The 20,113-nt window shown below is 33.8% G+C and overlaps 1 protein-coding gene across 24 annotated transcripts in view; it reads right to left on the bottom strand.

The window, feature by feature from the left end:
• Positions 1–740: 740 nt before the first annotated feature.
• LOC139980128 (rho GTPase-activating protein 26-like) overlaps positions 741–20,113 on the bottom strand; it is an 87,616-nt gene continuing 68,243 nt past the window's right edge. For 12 of the 24 annotated variants that reach the window (XM_071991523.1, XM_071991526.1, XM_071991524.1 and 9 more), the window contains 6 exons: positions 18,376–18,465; positions 16,530–16,575; positions 15,843–15,923; positions 11,955–12,029; positions 8,618–8,703; positions 741–6,007 (listed from right to left, as the gene is read on the bottom strand). In XM_071991523.1, the coding sequence (XP_071847624.1) occupies positions 5,916–6,007; positions 8,618–8,703; positions 11,955–12,029; positions 15,843–15,923; positions 16,530–16,575; positions 18,376–18,465 (470 nt within the window). In that variant the 3' untranslated portion in view covers positions 741–5,915. Of the gene's footprint in view, positions 6,008–8,617; positions 8,704–10,991; positions 11,028–11,954; positions 12,030–15,842; positions 15,924–16,529; positions 16,576–18,375; positions 18,466–20,113 lie in introns of all 24 variants that reach the window. The other 12 variants (XM_071991534.1, XM_071991536.1, XM_071991538.1 and 9 more) reach the window with 9 other exon arrangements.

Genomic DNA, 20,113 nt, shown 5'->3' with positions numbered 1-20,113 from the left:
GCAGACATTGTTTTGTGATCTAACTTCCAGTCCTGAGTATGACAGAAAGTATTTGTAAAGATTATAAGAATCTAGCTCAAACTTTGTAAGGATAAAGTATTGCAACTGGAATAACATTATAGGCATCACTTTTTGATATGGACTTTTGTTTTCATGCAAATTGTAAATCATTCTATTCCAAAATTTCCACTAAGGACTACAGGTATGACATATTGAGCAAAGAATTTCTTAAAAAGTCTGAGTTTCTTTGTAAGAAAAGATGAAGTTTTTTGTCACTAACACGGCACTTAGGCCTACATGCCCATGACAAAGTCAAGGTAGCATTTCAATGTTCTGTCAAATATAAATAGATGTAAAGCTAGAATTGTCTGACTCATCTGGATGCTAAGATGAGCAATTTACTCAGGGAGAAACCTTCCAATCTGCAGCACAAATTGCAGATGCCATACAGATACAGGTTACATTATGATTGCTATACTGTACATAAACTATGAGATTCTGCATAGAGAAAATATATGTAAGTTTACAGAAAAGTTACTGATGTTTTCTATAACTGTAAACTATATGTTCATCCATGTAATTGAAAATTTGCCCATATTTCTTTAGGATTTCTATTTATTGAACTTTCAAAGTTTGATATAGACTTTCTTCAATTCTAAACTTTTTGTAGATTAATTGTATTGTTAATTTTGTTTAAAGTAATAAACAAGAGAGTAGGAACAAAGAACATAAAGAGACAATCAAACTTGGAAGTTTTGTTTATTTAATGATACCATTCTTTCATAAATTACTCCAACATATTACAAAGACGAAAACTGAAGAGAGAAATGGCTAATACATTTGGCAAAAGATAATCGACATAGCAAATATCATCCTAAACAGGAGCCCTGGTCTCTGTAATAACATAGAGCATAAAGACGAGAGCCTACTACATATGCATACAGGTAAACAATCTTCCATAAACTTTGATATACTCTTTACCAATGCTTTAACATCCATGATAAATGCAGCTGGCTAAACTAAATTTTTAATCCCCAAGTAACTCAATAGGTGTGTTACTTCTATTTTTTTTTTTTTTTAACTTTTCTGCATATTGAAATTTTCGCATAATTCCTGAGCTGTGAATCTATTGTACTGTATAGATCAACCAGACACATGAATCTTTAAAAAATACATGAAGTTTGTCTTGATATCTGTCTTCAAAAGAACAAACTTTACATTTGTCATGCAAATTGGAATTAACATATAATTCCAAGAAAAGTTTGTCTACAAATATCTTTAATCAACACCAAATGCATTTCCTTCGCTAGTCGCCTGTGCATGTTGTCATTAAGGTCAGGTCACCATTCCAAACATGAAAAGGCATACTTAGACCCAGAGCTGCAAAAGCTAGAGAAAGGAATTTAAACTAACAAAAGATGAACCAATATTCCCAGGTAAAGAAAACAAAAAGCAGAAAACATTTTAGGGAAAATTATTGCTTCATTTGAAAGTGAAAAAAAAAACTTGGCATATCTTCCATAAAATACAAAAAAAAAGTGATTTAAAGAGATAATAAAAGAAGACATAAGAAAAACAAACAGAATCAATGGTGTTATATGACAAATTAATTACCAAAGGTTAACCAATTTCTCGGATCAGATCCATTTTCACAATACCTTTCCAATACATCAGCACACTTTCATTGCAATTAGACAAACATGGAAATTGAGAAATACCAAACTCACAGCCTGAGATTACCCAAATTACAACAGTTAAAACAAATTCTGGGGATTTTCACACTTATAAGGCATATGAAGCCAATGAATCCTTTTTAACAGTATCTTTGTGTTTACAGCAAACTGGACCATCTTAACCTCCACCACGGGACATCCATATCCCCTACCACCACACCTAACAACATTTTAGTAGTAGCAAGAACTAGATATCATCTTCCTCAATCAAACATTAGATCTTCCAGAATGAGAATGTTATGAGGAAAAAGGGGAAACGCTGGAACAAATTTTCACCAGAAGCATACATTGGAAAAGAATACTTCCTTTTGAAAATGTGGACTTTGCGTATTATGGTTGGAACTATCTTACTCTGACCTTGTCATTTAATATTCACACATTCGTCTGTGGTATTAAGTTTAGTAACTTCTTAGTCTAATACAGAATACTTTGTTTTCCAACAAATTAATACCTTCTATTGCATTTTGCAAGCCTTTGACATTATGCCTACTTTCATTCTTCTGGGTTCCAATTTGGTATCTTATTGGTAGGTTATAGACTGATTCCCTTTTAATGATGCAGTTGGTACCACCATTTCAATGAAAAGAACATTTTTTAATGGTGTCTGTTGCATGTTACCAGTTGCAGGAGAAACATGGCATTTCTTTGGTTATCAATACTCGAAGATCCTAAGACAGAAGGCAACATTTGTTACTAATAATGTATTACCATCATTTAAACAATTATCATTCTTATTTACTATTATCTTGCCAAAAGGAGACATGCATTCTGATGAAGATGAATTGTATCTTCAAAGTAATGTCTTCCTTGTATTGTATTGTGCTGTATTGATTTTTGCCATTTTTGAAACATAAATCACTTTTCAAATTCATCACACATTCATTTTATCATGCAACAAATATATTCAACTTGTCACACAAATTATCAAACAGGGTGGGTAAAATAAACTGCACAATTCCAATATTTAAAATACACTTGTTACTATGGACTTAATTTACCAGAATTAATCAGTACACCTATTTACATTGAAGTTTTTTTTAACAAGTCTATATCTACAAGTAGAGAGATACAGTTTATATATTGACATATAAAGTGTATAAAAGAAACAAGGAAAAGAAAAAAAGGAAAAAAAATAATAACATCATGAATTGCTACATTTCATTTGTACATTTCATGTATTTCACAATTTATTTCTTAAAATATCTATTCATGCATTTTTTTTTAATACCACCATTTCCAGCATTAATAACAGTTTTAAGACAAGTTATTTGAGACGTACACAAAACTGTAGTCTTACATAATAGTTTTATACAAAACAGAGCTTAGTGGATTTCTTATGTAGGAAAAGTTTGGAATGAATCCTAACAAATTCAATATCAAAGGACACTTAGAATTAACACAGAAGAAGTACAGAAACCCAGGTTATAGGTAAGGACTGACTGACAGTGTTTTAACTAACAGCATGCAATCCCATTTTGAAGAGTATTACTTCTTGTTCCAATTAATGAACGGCATTGTTTTCCAGGGTCAGTCACGCCACTTGAGGTTAAATACTCACAATACATGTGTGAATACACAAGTGGCAGCGCTGCATCAAGAAGAGGCGAGTCGAGGTACATAGCACACATTACGTGAGCAAATTGTGAGCGAAGAGGAGGAAACCGGAGAACAGTTTTGCAGCTGAAGTCATCTCCATCTCCACAGCGGACATAAGGGCTCGTGAGATCACACCAATACATCGCAAAACTAAAGATTCTGCTACAGGGTTGCCCACCAGTCATTGAGATAAACCATAAGAGCACTCATTCAAACCTTTTCTTGTCCATTAGTATTATCAGTTCACCTGACATTTAACTGTGTTAACTGTGACATTTGGACTACCTGACAAGAATATCCAGATTGTTTAAATTACACCTTTAAAGGTCTTTAGAATCAGTCCTATACTAGAACAAAATTAATTTCTATTTTTTGAGGTTTCCAGAGTTATAACATTAGGGCATACCAAAACAATGATAGACTACATGCAACATTTTCTTTTTGATTACAACAAGAGTACATTCTCCCAGGATAAAATGCAAAGGATTATAATATTTGTTCTTGGGGAAGGGGGGGGGGATATGATCAACATGTGGCACAATGGAAACTGAGTTGAATAGTAGGATTAGGCATCAGTTACATATGAAACACACTGTCAATTCCATTTCATAAATTTAGTGAGATTCTTAGAGGCTCTCACAAGCCACAAAATATTAAGGAACAAACTCTTAACCTTCATTCACATTTATTGTTCATACCATCAATTCTTTTGAAACTAATAATTTCTCATAACATTTCAAACCACCAGTACAATGTATCACTATCATGCTCACTTTGAAATATAAATGTTTTAACAGTTAAAATTGGGCTTCAATGTATATCAATAGCATTACATCATGAATCTTTTCACAACTTGCCATTAACTTCTTTATAAAATAAGAGCCAAAGTGCGAATGCAATTTCCATTTCTTGAAATTTTCCGACAATACATAAACAAATGCAAAGCTTTTTACGAAATTGGCAGTTTGATTACTTGATATCATGTTGGTTTCATTAACTGATGGAACTAATCAAGCTATTTACATTAGAAAGTGATTTTTCCTCTGATTTTGTGTTTATTCACAGATCTTTACCACAACAGTTTCAGATGTTCTAGACCTTCCTCCATGTACTGGAACCGAGAAATACACAGAGAGAATATTGACAGAATGACTACTACCTTTAAAATACAGGGATACATTCATGGAGAACTTTCCAACATTGTTTAACACCAGCGGTAAGACAAGAGCTCATTATATTATTTCTGCACTTTAAGCAAGTTTTTCAATTAAAAATAAAATGATAGCTTTGACAAAAGCTTTACAGCACGAAAAGGCATGATTCTTTCCTTTCAGTTTTTCATATTTTGAAGGATACCTTCTGAGCAACCTTGCGAAGGGAAAGCACCTTGGCCATAGTGAAGCAGGGACGAGGCAGACCAGGAAGTGAAGATTTACCTAAGGTCACTACAGTTCAAATCTATTCACATAAATTTAACACAATTATGAGAATACAAAAGGTGCTTTTGGTATCATTAAAACTATGTATGCTCTAATCTAATAACTTTGATATATTTAGTAACAATTCAAGATTTTGAAACTCACACTCATAGTTTAATACCCAAGCTTATATATTCCATGGTGAATCATCAGTGATGAGTTTGATGAGTTTTAAGGGGAACGACGGGGATGCATGCTGATGGTATAATGATACGAGGATCAATGGAATGTTTCTCTAATACTGCATCTTTGATTCTTCAAAAATTGGTTATCCAAATATACATCTGATTTAAATTTAGGTGAGAGAGTCATTCTATACTCAGTTGAAACACAGAAAACAGTTGACTTATTTTTGATATATTTTAGTCAGTTACAATTTGCAATAAGAACAAATTTGTGACATTGAAACTACACCAAAGCCTAACATGATAGTATGTGAACTTTGGAAGAGTCAGTCTTGAGAAATAGGGGGTACTCACTTCCCAGCATGTTCGAATTAATGTAAATTAAGTCTAATTAGAGTCATTGTGTTTGAAGTTGACTGAAATATCCCTGCATCGAGATCTATTTAAGCGTGACTATTTCACTGATGAGATTTTTGGCAATTCCATGAGTAGAATTCTCTATAAGCAAACATAAAGAAAATTATCGAATGGACCTGTTATCATAAAATGCATCTTCACGGAAATTTATAGCACACTTGACTTTGTTTTTACATATATTCTACATGATTCTACTGAATGCTAATAGCATACTAAATTAATGATTGTCGGTGTTGCCCTTATTACTTTTGTGACCTTTGCATCTAAAGCCAAATTTCCTCCCAGCCAGTGGTCTCACCATTCGTAAAGTTCATCTTTCTCGGAAGGCATCAATCTTATGTTCTAGATTGTAAGCTATTGCAAAACTGATCACATCTTTCAATTTCATTGATTGATTGTTTTTTTTTTGTGTCTTTTTTCCCAAAGCATCTCTTAAACCTCAGAATGGGTTATGAGTCACAATTTCCTCATTTCTGCTAATGTAGCATCATCCTTAAGAAGAAGAAAAAACGACGGTGCACATCGCTGGATTCAAAAAATGGTGCCTTGCACGAAGGCGGCAGCTATCATGTCAACGGCTCCACATAGTTCGATGGTATTAATCCCGTCTTACCGTTTAGAGTCCCCAGGACCCAACCCCTTTCCTTTGACTCCCGGACTGAAATAGAGAAAGAAGACAGAGAGATGTGACTTTTCAATAGACACATGCATGGTATTAGCACCTCACTGCACACTATAAACATGAATGAACTCATACTTCTTTCATGAAATAATGTTTGCTGATATGACATGAAGCAAAATGAAAACTAAAACCAACAGGTGGTGACTTCCTTACGATAAAGTTACCCCTCAAACATGTGAATTCAATTAAGGCAACATTTCATATCATGAGATGTGTAATTTCATTATGTTGTAATCAAAATCAAAGGTTCTTTCAACAAGGAATTCTGGGTCTTACAGGCTCAATTTCAGTTCTTACCTACATAAATTACCTGTGAATATTTACCTAGGTGTTTCTAAGTACACGGCATTTTCAGATACTCTAGAATCAAAACATTATTTTTAAGGTAGCTTTTGTTCTTTTTTCTTTTTACTTCTTTTACCTTGATTACTTGATAAAATCTACACGAAGTTAAAGTACACCAATATTACAAAAATTAACTTTAATCCAATCCTGTTGACATTTCTAAAATTTCCTTTCCTTGATAATGTACAAAGCAAAGTTCACCCAATGATCATAAATTATGAGTTTGCCACATGTCCACATGCTTCAACCTGAGAGTTAAATGCTCAACACCTATTTTCTATATCACTTTTCTTTCATTCATGAGAAATGTTTAGTTCCGTACTGCAGGTTTGTTACAATGGAGGGGGGGGGGGGGGGGGGAGTAAGTGCAAATCTGTTACTGCAGTTGAGAATTGAAGTCCTCATAGTTTACCACCTGTATTAAAGGTCAAATTGTTGAAATTTGCTCATAGATGTTAATCATTTCACTTTATAACAGACATACATGACATATTGTTATATGTGTAAAACCCATCACCATGCATATGTTTGCAGCAAACAGGAAATATATACCGAAAAAGATGCTGGCTTAGTTGCTACCCATGAACCGTAAGAGAATTGATTAGGGTTTATAAATGTCTGCAACATCTTTGATATCAGTATACAGTGTAATACTGTAGGCAGTACTTAAACTAAATAGTTCTATAAAAGTAAGAAATATTTAATTTAAATATAATACATTACTGTGACTTGTCTGAACTCTACTGATATGTTGTCCTTTGTTGTAGATCATTTTTTTGAGTGCCAAACCCAACCGATCCTGCCTCATGTTCCTTTTCATATCAACATTTTTAATACCATAGAGGTTCTCCTCTTTGCATTGATTTGGGCATCTAAATATCTATTACCAGGATTAATTACAGCATGTGAAGAATATACATAACTGTTGATATAAAGCCATACATTAGCTTCAAAGGCATTGAGATTCAAAAAATGCAAGAAAGTAAAATTAGAAATGTATTTCTGAAACGGTTTCACCATGGAGGCCGAAGTTACAGCCAATGCAAGCATATTTAGTCACTTTAACAAGATAAGAAGTAAATTTGTGTTTTCTTTTTCTTGCTTAATATGAGAGCTTTGGCAAGCAAATAAAACAATGGACTGGTACATGAGACAGAATTGGCATGGACAGACAACTTTAATTTTTAAAACCTGTGTTTAACTGTATAAATATATATGGCAATGAAAATTTTAAAAAATAAATAAAAATCAGTAAGATATAAAAAATTACATTGAAAATTATGGACACAATGGATAATACAAACAAGTGTCATCTCTTTGATAATGGTACTCTAGGTCAAACCATCACTTATCTGAGACGACTTCTCCATCTCTTGGAAGATCTGATGCTGTGGGGTCTGTATCCATTTATCACAGATACTCATCATACAGTAGAGAATGTTAAATTTTCAGATGATTTTAATATTGGAAAAGTTTTCAGGGGAAAATTTTTAGGTCTCACTTTGAAAAATAATTTGCATTAAGAATGGAAATTTCACAGAGAAATCCTCCCTAGCACCCAAAAGTTTCTTAGTTATTGACAGTTTTTTTTATTCCATGGAAGTTTTGAAAATTTGAAAAAGGAAGTTAGATCTTCCAGTTATGGAGTATCAACCAAACAATTCAAACTTTTATGTGAATAAAAGGGTGCTATTTTGGGTAAAATATAACTTTATATGTGAGAGAAAGAGTGGGAGAATATTATTTTTTTCTCTGGTAAAAAGTTTTTTGTATTTTTTGTGAAATAGAGGCTTTTAGGGATGTCACTTTAAGCTCAAAATCTATGACTGCCCATGCCTGAATCAGATAAGTGAGGTTTTATTGTAGCTACAAGTAACAAAGGAGGCATTTTGTTATTAACCTTCAAAATGGCTTTAGGAAGTGACTTTCAAACATAGAGTAGTTCTGCAATAGTTGCAAAAGGTTTATCTTTCCTTTTTAGCTTTGAAATTTTATAGTGGATAAAGTGAACTTGGTTGCTTATCTTTGGATATCTTGTTATATTTCACACTTCTGATAACTTTTGAATTTAGTACGATTTAAACCTTGACATACATTAGCTACGATATATGGTGGATGGTTTTCATCTTTCGGAGTCGTTCGGGTGTACTTGACAAAAGAGAACCATTGGAATGACCTATGCTTTGATTTAGAGAATGCCTCCTTTGTAAACAGTGACACAATCAGAAATGCAACACTGACCATTGACGATGATTTGGTTGGGTTGAAACGAAAGCTCAGATTCATTGTCAGCGTCGCAAGCATACAGTGTCCTGACACATATACCTCTGTGTAGGAGCAGAGAAAGAACAGAAATATTTGCAAGCGAGGGTAAAAAAATTGAATAAAACTGCTGTTTGCTGCAAAAATCAGATAGAATATCCAGCAAAAATGTGTTGTATGTGAAGGCTTGTCGTAGGATCAAATTTCCAGCTGGAAGATAATGAATGTTCCATAACTATTGAAGGATAAATACTTACTCTGTTGATACATACATATTCAAGAAGCCAACTTGGAACAATTTAGTGTTAACACTTTGTGTAGCAGTGTTGAAGGGCTTTACTTTTGTCTCTTATAAAATGGTTTCTGTGTACGAGAATCACAGTTGTTTATATAGCAAGTTGCCCATTTTTGCACAGAATTTTGCATATGCGAATCAGGATATTAAACCCTGTCCAGTACCTAAGAGGTTCCCACAATTCACAAGTATGATGAAATGCTGCAGGGTAGTGTTTGCACATGACCACCTCAAAGAATGAATTCATTGCAATGGAAAGATCAATATGAAAGACCACTGAAATTGATAGAAACTGAATCATTTTGAGAGCAGTATTGCAAGAGAAGACTGAAGCCAAAAGAACAGTAATCAGTTTAATATAGTCCATGCTAACGGGTAGATATATGATACATAGATATATTTCTATTTGCTATTCTGTGATTAAAAGTGCCAGTAAGGTAAAAATATCTAACCCTGACAAAGTTAACCTTTTTTCAAAATATTTTTGAAATGACGAGATGTAACATAATTTGTCATTACATCATTTTTCAGACAATGGTAAATTACAAGCTTGGATTAAGTCAACAACTTTAGGTGAAAAGATGAGATACCCCTTGTAAACAATTCATCCCTCTTCTGGGTTTTTTTGTTTTGTTTTTGTTTGTTCTTTTGTTTTCTTGACAAGACATCTGATCATTTTTCTGAGAAATAGTATCGACTTAATTTGGTAAATATATTATTATCTTGATGGCACTTCTACCCTGCCATTATTAACATTGGGGTTATAACACTGCACTATCAAGAAATATGTTTGTATAGTATGTGTTTTATCTTTTGTAAGTCAAATCTATCCCCTATAAGTAAGTTAAAAAACAGTTAACATGAACTGAAGTGATAATTAGATAGGCAGAGTATTTTACCACCTTTCAGTGATCTAAAAGTCTCCTTGGACTTTGCCTAAACCTTCCAGCACTTAAAGAGATTGCAATGTTATATTTTCTTTTTCAGATATCTAATTTGATATATTCTCTATGCATAAAGAAAGACCGATGAAACTGCTTCTTGCAATGCAATAGTTCTAAAAGTTAGTCCACATCCACCACAAGTCAATATGCAACCAACACCAATAAAATGTTGGTTCAAGAAAAGTAAAAAAAAACATGAAAATAAAAAAAAACTCCACATGTCCTATGAATTATGAATGAGCATTTTACAATTTACTTCATTATAAATAATATCAAACTTTCTTTTGTTTTGAATTTGAATTGTTATTCGTTTTAAGCAAACTTCCCAACAGAATTAGACAGATTGATCATTGTAATTTATGACTAAAGCATCAACATTTTGAAGATGTTCTGTGAAGCAAGATGCTGCAAAGTTACTAGTCTAGAAATTTGTATTTTTAACATCTAAAATGTGAAGTGCTAATATAGCTTAAAAATCACACAAAACTCACTTCCTAGAAACAAAACAATAATGATATCATAACAATCAATAAAAAGAATGATGAAGTATAAATGAATGTTTGAGGAGACTGGGATGTGGCAAGGAGAAAGGTATGAATATTATGACTGCAGGAAACATGTTGAAAACTAATTTCATGCAGTGACCAAAACATATTCTCACACATAACCACCTTGGACCTGTTGGAACACATATGATATCAATGAGCATTTGTAAAGCCTAATATCAGGCCCGTAGTCAGGCCAAGACACAGGTGGATAGTTCCCCTCTCCCATCCCCCCCCCCCCCCGGGCAGATTAATGAGCCAAGCCATCAGAGCCACCATTAATACAAACATATACAAAAACTTCAAAAGATATAGTAACAAGCATTGTGCCCCTCCTTAAACTGTAGATGCCCCTCCGAACCCCATCTGGGTATTCCTATGTGTATGTGTATAGATGTATCACATGTATCTGAACTACGGAAGAGATGACTGATGCACGGCCATGTTTCTGAGATAGAATTATTCCATGGAGAATGCCAATGCAGCCGAAAAGCAGCAACTTATGTACAGTAATTTTCTGTAGTAGGTGATCATGGAGAATGTTGAAACAAGAAACAATTATAACTTACATCGGTTCAACGTTTAAATCAACTATTTGACCATACCTGGTGGAGAGGGTGACCAGTAAATCTGATATTAAAATTTAGTGATTTAGACGAATAAATAACTGGAAGAAACTTGAGTCTGCAGTTTTCTGCCTATAGTTGATGTTCCAGATGTGTTGAATTGCATAATTCTGTTAATATTCACATCAAACAAAACATTCTACCTGTTTTTGCACATTTACGATCACAGGTCTATGGGGTCCAGTCTTGTTTTGTGGTGGAGTAAAGCAGGGTGAAAAATAATTTGCCCAATTTGAACTTCAAACTCAGCAGCCTCCAAAGTTGGTGTAATTGCCAAAACAATGACATTGGCAGCTTCGGAGTTGTCAAATTACTCCACGGTTTGCAAATGTTGTTATAGCATGTGTATAATTGAAGGAACGTGACACAAAATGTGTCTCAAATGTGTCTCCATTTAAAACTTAGCTTATCATTTCCACTATAATTTTCCTGTACAGCATTTAGTATGGTTGATACCAATAGCAGTCTCCATGTTATAACCTCTAAAAGGATGTATATAATATGAGCAGACAATGCACAACCATCTCAATCAAACTTACCCTCGACATGGTGTTTTTGTTTTTGTGTCTTTTTTCTCCTCATTTTATCTTTTTTCTTATTGACATTTCAGCTCACATGGCATGCAAAGTGTACAAAGTGAACAAAACTTGGAGGGTTGGGGAATGAAAACAAACAACATGGAAACACTTTTTATATAACTACTTTACTTTGACTTTTGATAGTCTGTATGATGTTATCATATTGTTTTTGTTCATCTGGGAAATGAATACAAAATCTTACAATAAAACTGGGAGAGATTGTGAAGATAAACAGACAACAATAAACAGACGAATACAACAGAGCAGTTTTAATTTTGCATGTTTTATATGCCAAGCCGAATGTTCAATGTGATACACTTTGCTTTACCTTTTATTTCCACCTTCAAGAAGTTTTGCAATATCACTCTGAGCCACATTCGTATCTGCCGATGAATTACTTAACCTGACGAGGAAAAAAAAAGAAAGAAGCATTGTTGAGATGCTTTCCTTTCTAACCATAGTAGGGTGATCTAGAAGTGATTATCCGTGTGAAAGGGGGGGGGGGGGGTTTACAAGGACGAGGAGGTAATAAGGGACGTAGGGATGAGGATGTGAAGAGAGAATGTTCAACCCTGTAAACATGACAACTGTTAGTGTGCATGATTTCTCACTTTGTTTTATTTCACAGTAACGAGTACAAGGAAACAGTGTTCTAAAATCAATGGATACATCAGGTACTCTGTCACATATTAACACTGAAAGGAGTGTTTCAAAGTGGACATTGTTAAGATTGTCTCCTCCATTTAACAATGAAAGTAATTACAAAAGGAAACAAAAGCAAAGCAAACTGAAAATAATGGTGATCATTTGTATAAGGAATTAAAACAATTTCAAAGTTAAGTGATGTGAGCTATCCATTTTTGCTTTTATATTTCCTGTACTTCTACAGACATATAAAACACTACGACAATGTGTACTATTTTGAAGAATATAGTTTGGAAATGTTTTGTAGCAGTGATGAGCTATGGTTGGTTGATCACAATTACCATGTTAAAAGCCTTTCTGTGCTTTGTGGGGTTTTTTTTAAAAGCTTTGACCAACTGAGTATCTTATAGGAGATCAAAGTATAGCTACAAGAAAAAGATACTGAAACATGATCCAATTTACAACAATTGCATAAATGCAAACTTGTCCTTTGTTATGCCAATGGCAAAGAAAGTTTCCAAGTTAAGAAAATACTTTACACCAGGTTTCATACTTTGTTGTAAATAAACCAGTTCCGATACTTTTCAAATACTATATACCCAAGCACTGTGAATAAGATTGACTACAACTTTTTTCCCTTGGCATTAGTTTAGAAAATTTTTGAATTGAAATTTTAAGTACTGCAATGATCAATTGGAGCATTTATGACGTGCTTCATTTCGCCTCAAAAGATGCTAATTAACCAATCTTTTATAATGCTGTACAATGCATCAAAGTAACTATATAGCTCTGTTATGAAGTGCACTTAATTGGTGAGTGGCATTTATCTCACAAACAAACACAGCCAGCTTGTTTTCCCCCCATGACAAAAAATCTTCATCACATTGTGTGTAATAGGGACAATAATTATTACAGAGGAACAAGTAAGCATGTAGCACCATGAAGTACATACATCAAGCGGAAAGCTTGATTTCCTGTAGGTGGACTAGCATTATGGAAGAATATTAAAATCAAAATGTTAAATATCTCTTGAAAACGTTTTGAGAAAAAATGAACAAAGAAACATGGTCCAACTGTGATAGTGTGGCCGGCCACCAGTTGATTCTAGAACATACCACTACAAAATCACTTTCAAACATTATCACATAGCAAGAGCTCACATGTTTTAATTTGACGCCACCAGTCTGTTTGCAATCTGTACAGTATCATTAGTTAATATTAGTTAATGCTTCAAGCATTTAGAAAGGAACAATTAATTTTCTAAGAAACAGCTTATTATATCTTTGTTCTTGAAGATTGCTCTGCAACCAGATTTCTTGAATCATAAAGCTGTCACAAAAAATGAGAAACTGGACAACAACACCACTGTAAAACATCTTATCTAAACACACGTATCCATTGTACCACATTTTCGACAAAACACGTACTGAAGGAAATGTTCAACAGAGATATATTGAATCCAACACACAACTATCCTATTCTTTCTACATACATTCATGCCAAGTACATATAACTAAACATCTACCTAAATTACCAAACTCTATGTGAAACTGAAACAAAATTGTTACAAATTCAAACAACCATTAAAGCAGCAACAAACCCACCCATCATTGCTACCTTAACAGGATGACTTTAAGGTATAAACTTTAATTTTGATATGTTGCAGACAGCCAAACAACACTACTATCAACCCATGTTTTATTTCTTTAACACTTATAGTTTTTTTTTATAAAAGAAACATTTAAACTTCTGGGGCCTCGTGAATACAGGTGGCTGGACTACTTTTAGTCTAACACAGACTAGGCCAGTTCCTCAGATGCAATAAAAGATTCAATTGGAAAACAAAGACTTTTGTGACCACATGGCAATTTTCGTGAATTACAGAACGCATTAATCACTGTACAGGTTTATGGGAACAGCCCAATAATATTTACTGATAAACAGCAGCAATTCAGGGCTTATCCTTGGTATGGTAAATCATTAATTTTTTAATTGACATATTTTTACCTCACCTATGTGTTTTTAATGTCTACTTGCAGGAAAGTACAAGTGCCTTCTTTGTCTACTGGCAAACACCAAATCCACAAATCCCATTTATCCAGTAAAATATACTGATTTTTGAATCCTGACAGTGAAGAAACTACCACCTAAAGAATTCTTCCTCCTTGCCCAAATAATGTTTAAATATAAGAAAGAAAACAAACAATTATTGCCCTCCTATTATAATGATATTGCTCACATTGCTGTTGCCAGATGCAATCACAACAAATCAACTTAAATTAAAATATCTCCACAGATAAAACATACCATTAAGAGTTTATTTTTCAACCTTGGGAGTTAAACATTTTTGGATAAAGCAAGGTTCCCTACAAGACAATCTTTTCACTGAAGGGTTCATTACAATAGTGAATCCCAATGACAATCCTTAGGTGAAGCAAGAATTAGTGTAACTGGGAAAACCTTGTATAGACAGTGTACATCCGGCAATCTGTTTTTACAGTAGCTATTATTAATTTGTTTAAATATTACTTGTTAATGAGTTACAAAGCATTTGCTAGTCAAGTTAGAAAAGATTAAAATATGTTCACTTCAAGCAAGGCATATGGAAAATATATTAATACATCCTAAAATCTGTTTCACTGTTAGCTGTAAGTTTAAAATTTTGTTTTTCAGTCTTGCATTGGGTTGATTGAAAATTATTTATAGTATCTATTGTAATACATGTTTTCTTTGCTTTGTTTGGGGAAAACAGTCTCAAAAACATACCAAAACAAAATAAAAAAACTCCAAAACAAAAAAATGTAAGTGACAGTCACTGACTTTGGCGAACATTATGTACACACTATTTGAACACACTGTGTAACACACTTTGAACACACTTTTCTTTGCTAAAATCTGTTTCACTGTTAGCTGTAAGTTTAAAATTTTGTTTTTCAGTCTTGCATTGGGTTGATTGAAAATTATTTATATTATCTATTGTAATACATGTTTTCTTTGCTTTGTTTGGGGAAAACAGTCTCAAAAACATACCAAAACAAAATAAAAAAACCCCAAAACAAAAAATATGTAAGTGACAGTCACTGACTTTGGGGAACATTATGTACACACTATTTGAACACACTGTGTAACACACTTTGAACACACTTTTCTTTGCTAAAATCTGTTTCACTGTTAGCTGTAAGTTTAAAATTTTGTTTTTCAGTCTTGCATTGGGGTTGATTGAAAATTATTTATATTATCTATTGTAATACATGTTTTCTTTGCTTTGTTTGGGGAAAACAGTCTCAAAAACATACCAAAACAAAATAAAAAAACTCCAAACTAAAAATATGTAAGTGACAGTCACTGACTTTGGGGAACATTATGTACACACTATTTGAACACACTGTGTAAGCATTGCATAGCGAGGTTATGGTGAGATGGCATCCATCCAATTTGGAATAATCTGAATTGAATATTCATAAGAAGATTTAACTACTGAATAAACATGACTGTGAGGATGCAGGTGGGAGAGACGAGGAGAAATAGATGAATGCATGCAGCAGTATTATGAAACTGGGTGGGGTCTTACTGTGAGACAGTGGAGGTACTGGAGCTAATCGATGGACTCTTATCCCTAGGAGTCACTTCGGGCGCTTCATGGTTATTATCTCTGTGAGGTGAAAGGTTATAAGTTAGGATTCTTCATGTTTTTGGGTGGTTGATGAAGAGAACTTACCAGAAAGGCGACAACCACAAATTTGAAGAAAATTTTTTTTTGAAAAAATAAAATTGAAAAAAAAAAGGAAGAAACTTGGAAGAATGAAAAATGACAGAATGACAGAAAAGGTATTTCAGTGCAAAGAAAAAGGAACAAAAGACAAAGCGATATTTTATGGAGCTCTTCTACTATGATTAGTACTACCAAAGCTACGGACTATTTTTATTTCCTTTACGATAAAAAACTAGTATGGTCTAAACTGGGTGTCAGTGTCAGAAATATGTTATGTAAAGTGCACTCTATCTGGTAAACTACTTAGTTCTATAAATAATCTCCCTTGAGTACCAATGTTGTTGCCGCAGGAAGAAGAAAAAAAGGTGATAAATAGATGTAAAGTTTAGTCATTTGTCTTCAAAGATAATATTCAAATTTTCCAGTACCGAAGCATGGATGAGCATAGATAGAAAAGATCAAGGCCATCACAGTTAATATAGCAGTAGAGAGTATTAAACAGTTGCTAATTTGCCAATAGAATTTGCAACAAAGAATCCAACTTACAGCTCATCCGTTCTAGCTAGAGGTGGCCGGGCAAAGGTTGTAGTACCTATAAGAAAAAAGAAAGGAAAAACCAATCAATCGTTTTTTATTTGCCCATAAATATATTAATTAAGAAACTCTACTTTCAGTTTAGAAGATCTACAGACTAGAGTTACAGGAAGCCAGAGAAATAATTTAGCATAGATTTCCTGTAATAAATGCTTTCAGATTATGACAGATTAATGTCGCAATTGCTTACAGCCAATGCAATTTTACTGGTAATATTAACACGATTCACTGTTAGCTTAATATGCAAGGAAGTGAAATTAATGTTCTCTATGGGTCGCTGTTTCTCGAACGTGTGTAAAGGGTCATTGGTCTCAAAGGTTTCATGAACGGGTCCTTTGTCTCAATGGTTTATAACGATTGTTTTGTCTCAAAAAAGTCAAAACAGTCATTACACACAGGAACATGGAAGAATACTGCTATCTTCACTATTTTCCTAATAATTCATTCCAAGAGGATGAAACACAGATCATATCTTACTTCATCTTCACTGTGTTGTAAGATGGGGATATCATCTGTTTGTACATGTTTTTGTTTGTTAGTACAAGACATCGCTTACTACAATAAGCAATCAAAATTTCTTTGCCATAGCAGATGGTTATTTAATTTCAGTTGACTGTCATGATATTGGTACCAGGTAAGTATGACATGAAGTAACAGCGTAACAAGTACTGCATTATCACTTGATATACTGCTGTAACCAATCAAATATTAGTTTAGTGTATCAGTTGACAAACTACTGTATCTATAACTATGCAAATACTGATGTAACTAGTAAAATATATGTTATAATGCTACTGTTACCAGTGACAGTTCACCTCAAATACTAACATAATGAGTTAAGTGTCCACTGAGTCTATACTGTTACAAGTAGTTGATCTGTTAAATTGTTAATGTAACTAGTAAGTGTCAGTTGAAATGGCTACTTGTAACCTGTAACATATCAGTTGAAGTACTACTGTAACCAGTAACATATCAGTTGAAATGCTACTGTAACCAGTAATGTATTTGTGAAAATGCTACCTTAACCAGTAATGTATCAGTTGAAGTACTACTGTAACCAGTAACATATCAGTTGAAATGCTACTGTAACCAGTAACATATCAGTTTAATATGCTACTGTAACCAGTAATGTATCAGTTGAAATACTACTGTAACCAGTAACGCATCAGTTGAAATGCTATTGTAACCAGTAATGTATCAGTTGAAATTCTACTGTAACCAGTAACATATCAGTTGAAATGTTATTGTAACCAGTAATGTATTTTGTGAAAATGCTACCTTAACCAGTAATCTATCAATCCATATGCTACAGTACCTATGAAGGTTCAGCTGTAACAATAAATTTTAACCAGTAAAGTATTGTTTAAAATAATAATATGAACAATAAAGTGTCCATTGAAATACTGGCATGACCAGTAAAGTATCGGTTGAAATGTTACTGTAACCAGTTATGAATCAGGTAAAACACACATGTAACCAGTCCTGTACCAGTTGAGATACTAGTAATCAGGACAGTATCATTCAAAATACTGCCAAATAGTTAAGGTATCAGTTGGAATAATAATGTAATGTAACCAGTGCAGAAGAATGCACCATTTCAGGACATGAGACAGACAAAAGAGAAAGAAGAGGATTAAAAGAGGAGAGCACCAAAATAATCCATCCTGGTACTTGAGTTTTTAAAAACTTTACTGAAGAAAGACTATAGGAGTAAAGAAATTGAATCGTCACATGGGGGACGAGAATATCAAGTTTCTTATGTACATCGCCTATGGAACTTGGTGATATAAATCTTTACCTGACTGCTTACGAGCAAGTTCCGCTGGAGGTCTATAAGACTGCAGAGGATTCTCAAGATCTTCATCTAAACTGTGGGGAGGTGTTTTGCCTGTGTGACCCAAAGAAATTATTCATTAAGCACAGACACACTTTCAACAGATTAGAACACTTCAACAACAATCCATGGAATCACTGATTTAGATACTTAACCAACTCAACAGAAGATAGAAAGGAATATTAACAATTAGTTTCATCTTTGGTATAAAAGAACCATGAATTGCCAAAGATGATGCCAACACAGGGAACATTTAAGAGTCCTACTAATGGAACAATGCATAAATCTAAACACCCAACACATATCAATACAGTGTATCTTGGAAACACTCAATACATCGTCCACGAAAATGTAACAAGAAACGCAACATGAATCAACAAACTTGTCAGCAGAGTGCAACATAAAGAGTAAAATGGGTTGAAAAAGTGTAACAATGTTCAACAAAATGGAACAAGACAAATGAAGGCAACATCATTCAACAGAATGAAGCATCGTTCAACAGGGTTCAGCATGATTCAACAATTTCAACAACAAAGTTGGACATTACTTGTGTAGGGACATAGAAGGAGAGTTTTAAAGATCATGATATACAGTCCTGTAGAGTTCCCTTAGTGGTGACTTCTGACTTTAAGAGAAATCACAATAACAAGTCTGAAGATTTAAGACAGCCATTGATATTAAACTGAGAGAACAGTACACCTGGGAATCACTGGTGGACCATTAAGGATGTCAAGCTGTCCTCATTGAGAATTTAAGAAATGAGAAGAAAATCACAACATGGAGAGAACAAAACAGGAAAATGTCGAAATGAAAATAAGCAGTGACAGAGAGAGAATCTAGACTGTACAAACGCCACTGAATAACCAGAATGCAAAAATGCATTGTGGTTTCGATGACGTAACATGAACATGAACATTTTCCTAGAAACAGCATACAAATAAGTTCTATATGATACCACTAAGAGGCCTACAAAGCATGAGGCAGCCAACATCTCTCTATTCTTGCTTTAGACAGGTGTTGCAGTGACAACAGAATATTTTGGCAAAGAACTCAAGAAAGTACAAGAGAAGGATTCATCAACAGTGAGATAGGATGCCATGCTACAAGCAGTAGTTTCAACCGACTCAGTTCAAGACATGGGAACATAAATATGAAGAAAGAACAGTGACAGATGGAAGAGGAATGGATAGTGGAGCTTAAGAGCAATGTTAAAACAAGCAAATCAGTTAGGGTAACAGTGGAATGGTCTGTATATGCCTCCCAGAGTCCTTGTACCCCTCCCAGTTACCCCCCAAAAATACATATGGGTAAATGTTGTTATGCTGTTGGTAAATTGCACAGAACTCCCAAATCATTGGCTGGTATATTGTTGTCCCGGTAAGAATATTTGCTTGACTGAACATGAGAAAATATCCCACTTTTTGCCACAAATTCAATTTCTACAAAACAAGGAAACTAAATTTAGTAAACAGAACAGAACAACAATAAAACAGTAGTTATTCGGAAAGGTAAATTACCTCCAAACTCTGCATTTAAACATCATTTAAATTCATTATTTTGAATTGAATGTTACACGAATGGAAGTAATACAGATAGAAAAGTTTCTACAGGGGTTCAGAACGATAATCTGCAAACATTTAAAGTCAATGAAGAAAATCAAGAAGCAGAAAAATGAACCCATAACTTGATGAACTATTAACTA

This window comes from Apostichopus japonicus, chromosome 14, assembly GCF_037975245.1.
Source record: "Apostichopus japonicus isolate 1M-3 chromosome 14, ASM3797524v1, whole genome shotgun sequence".
NCBI classification, from domain to species: Eukaryota; Metazoa; Echinodermata; class Holothuroidea; order Aspidochirotida; family Stichopodidae; genus Apostichopus; species Apostichopus japonicus.
Note: the sequence above shows the minus strand (reverse complement) of the source record. Positions and strands in the feature narration are given on the sequence as shown.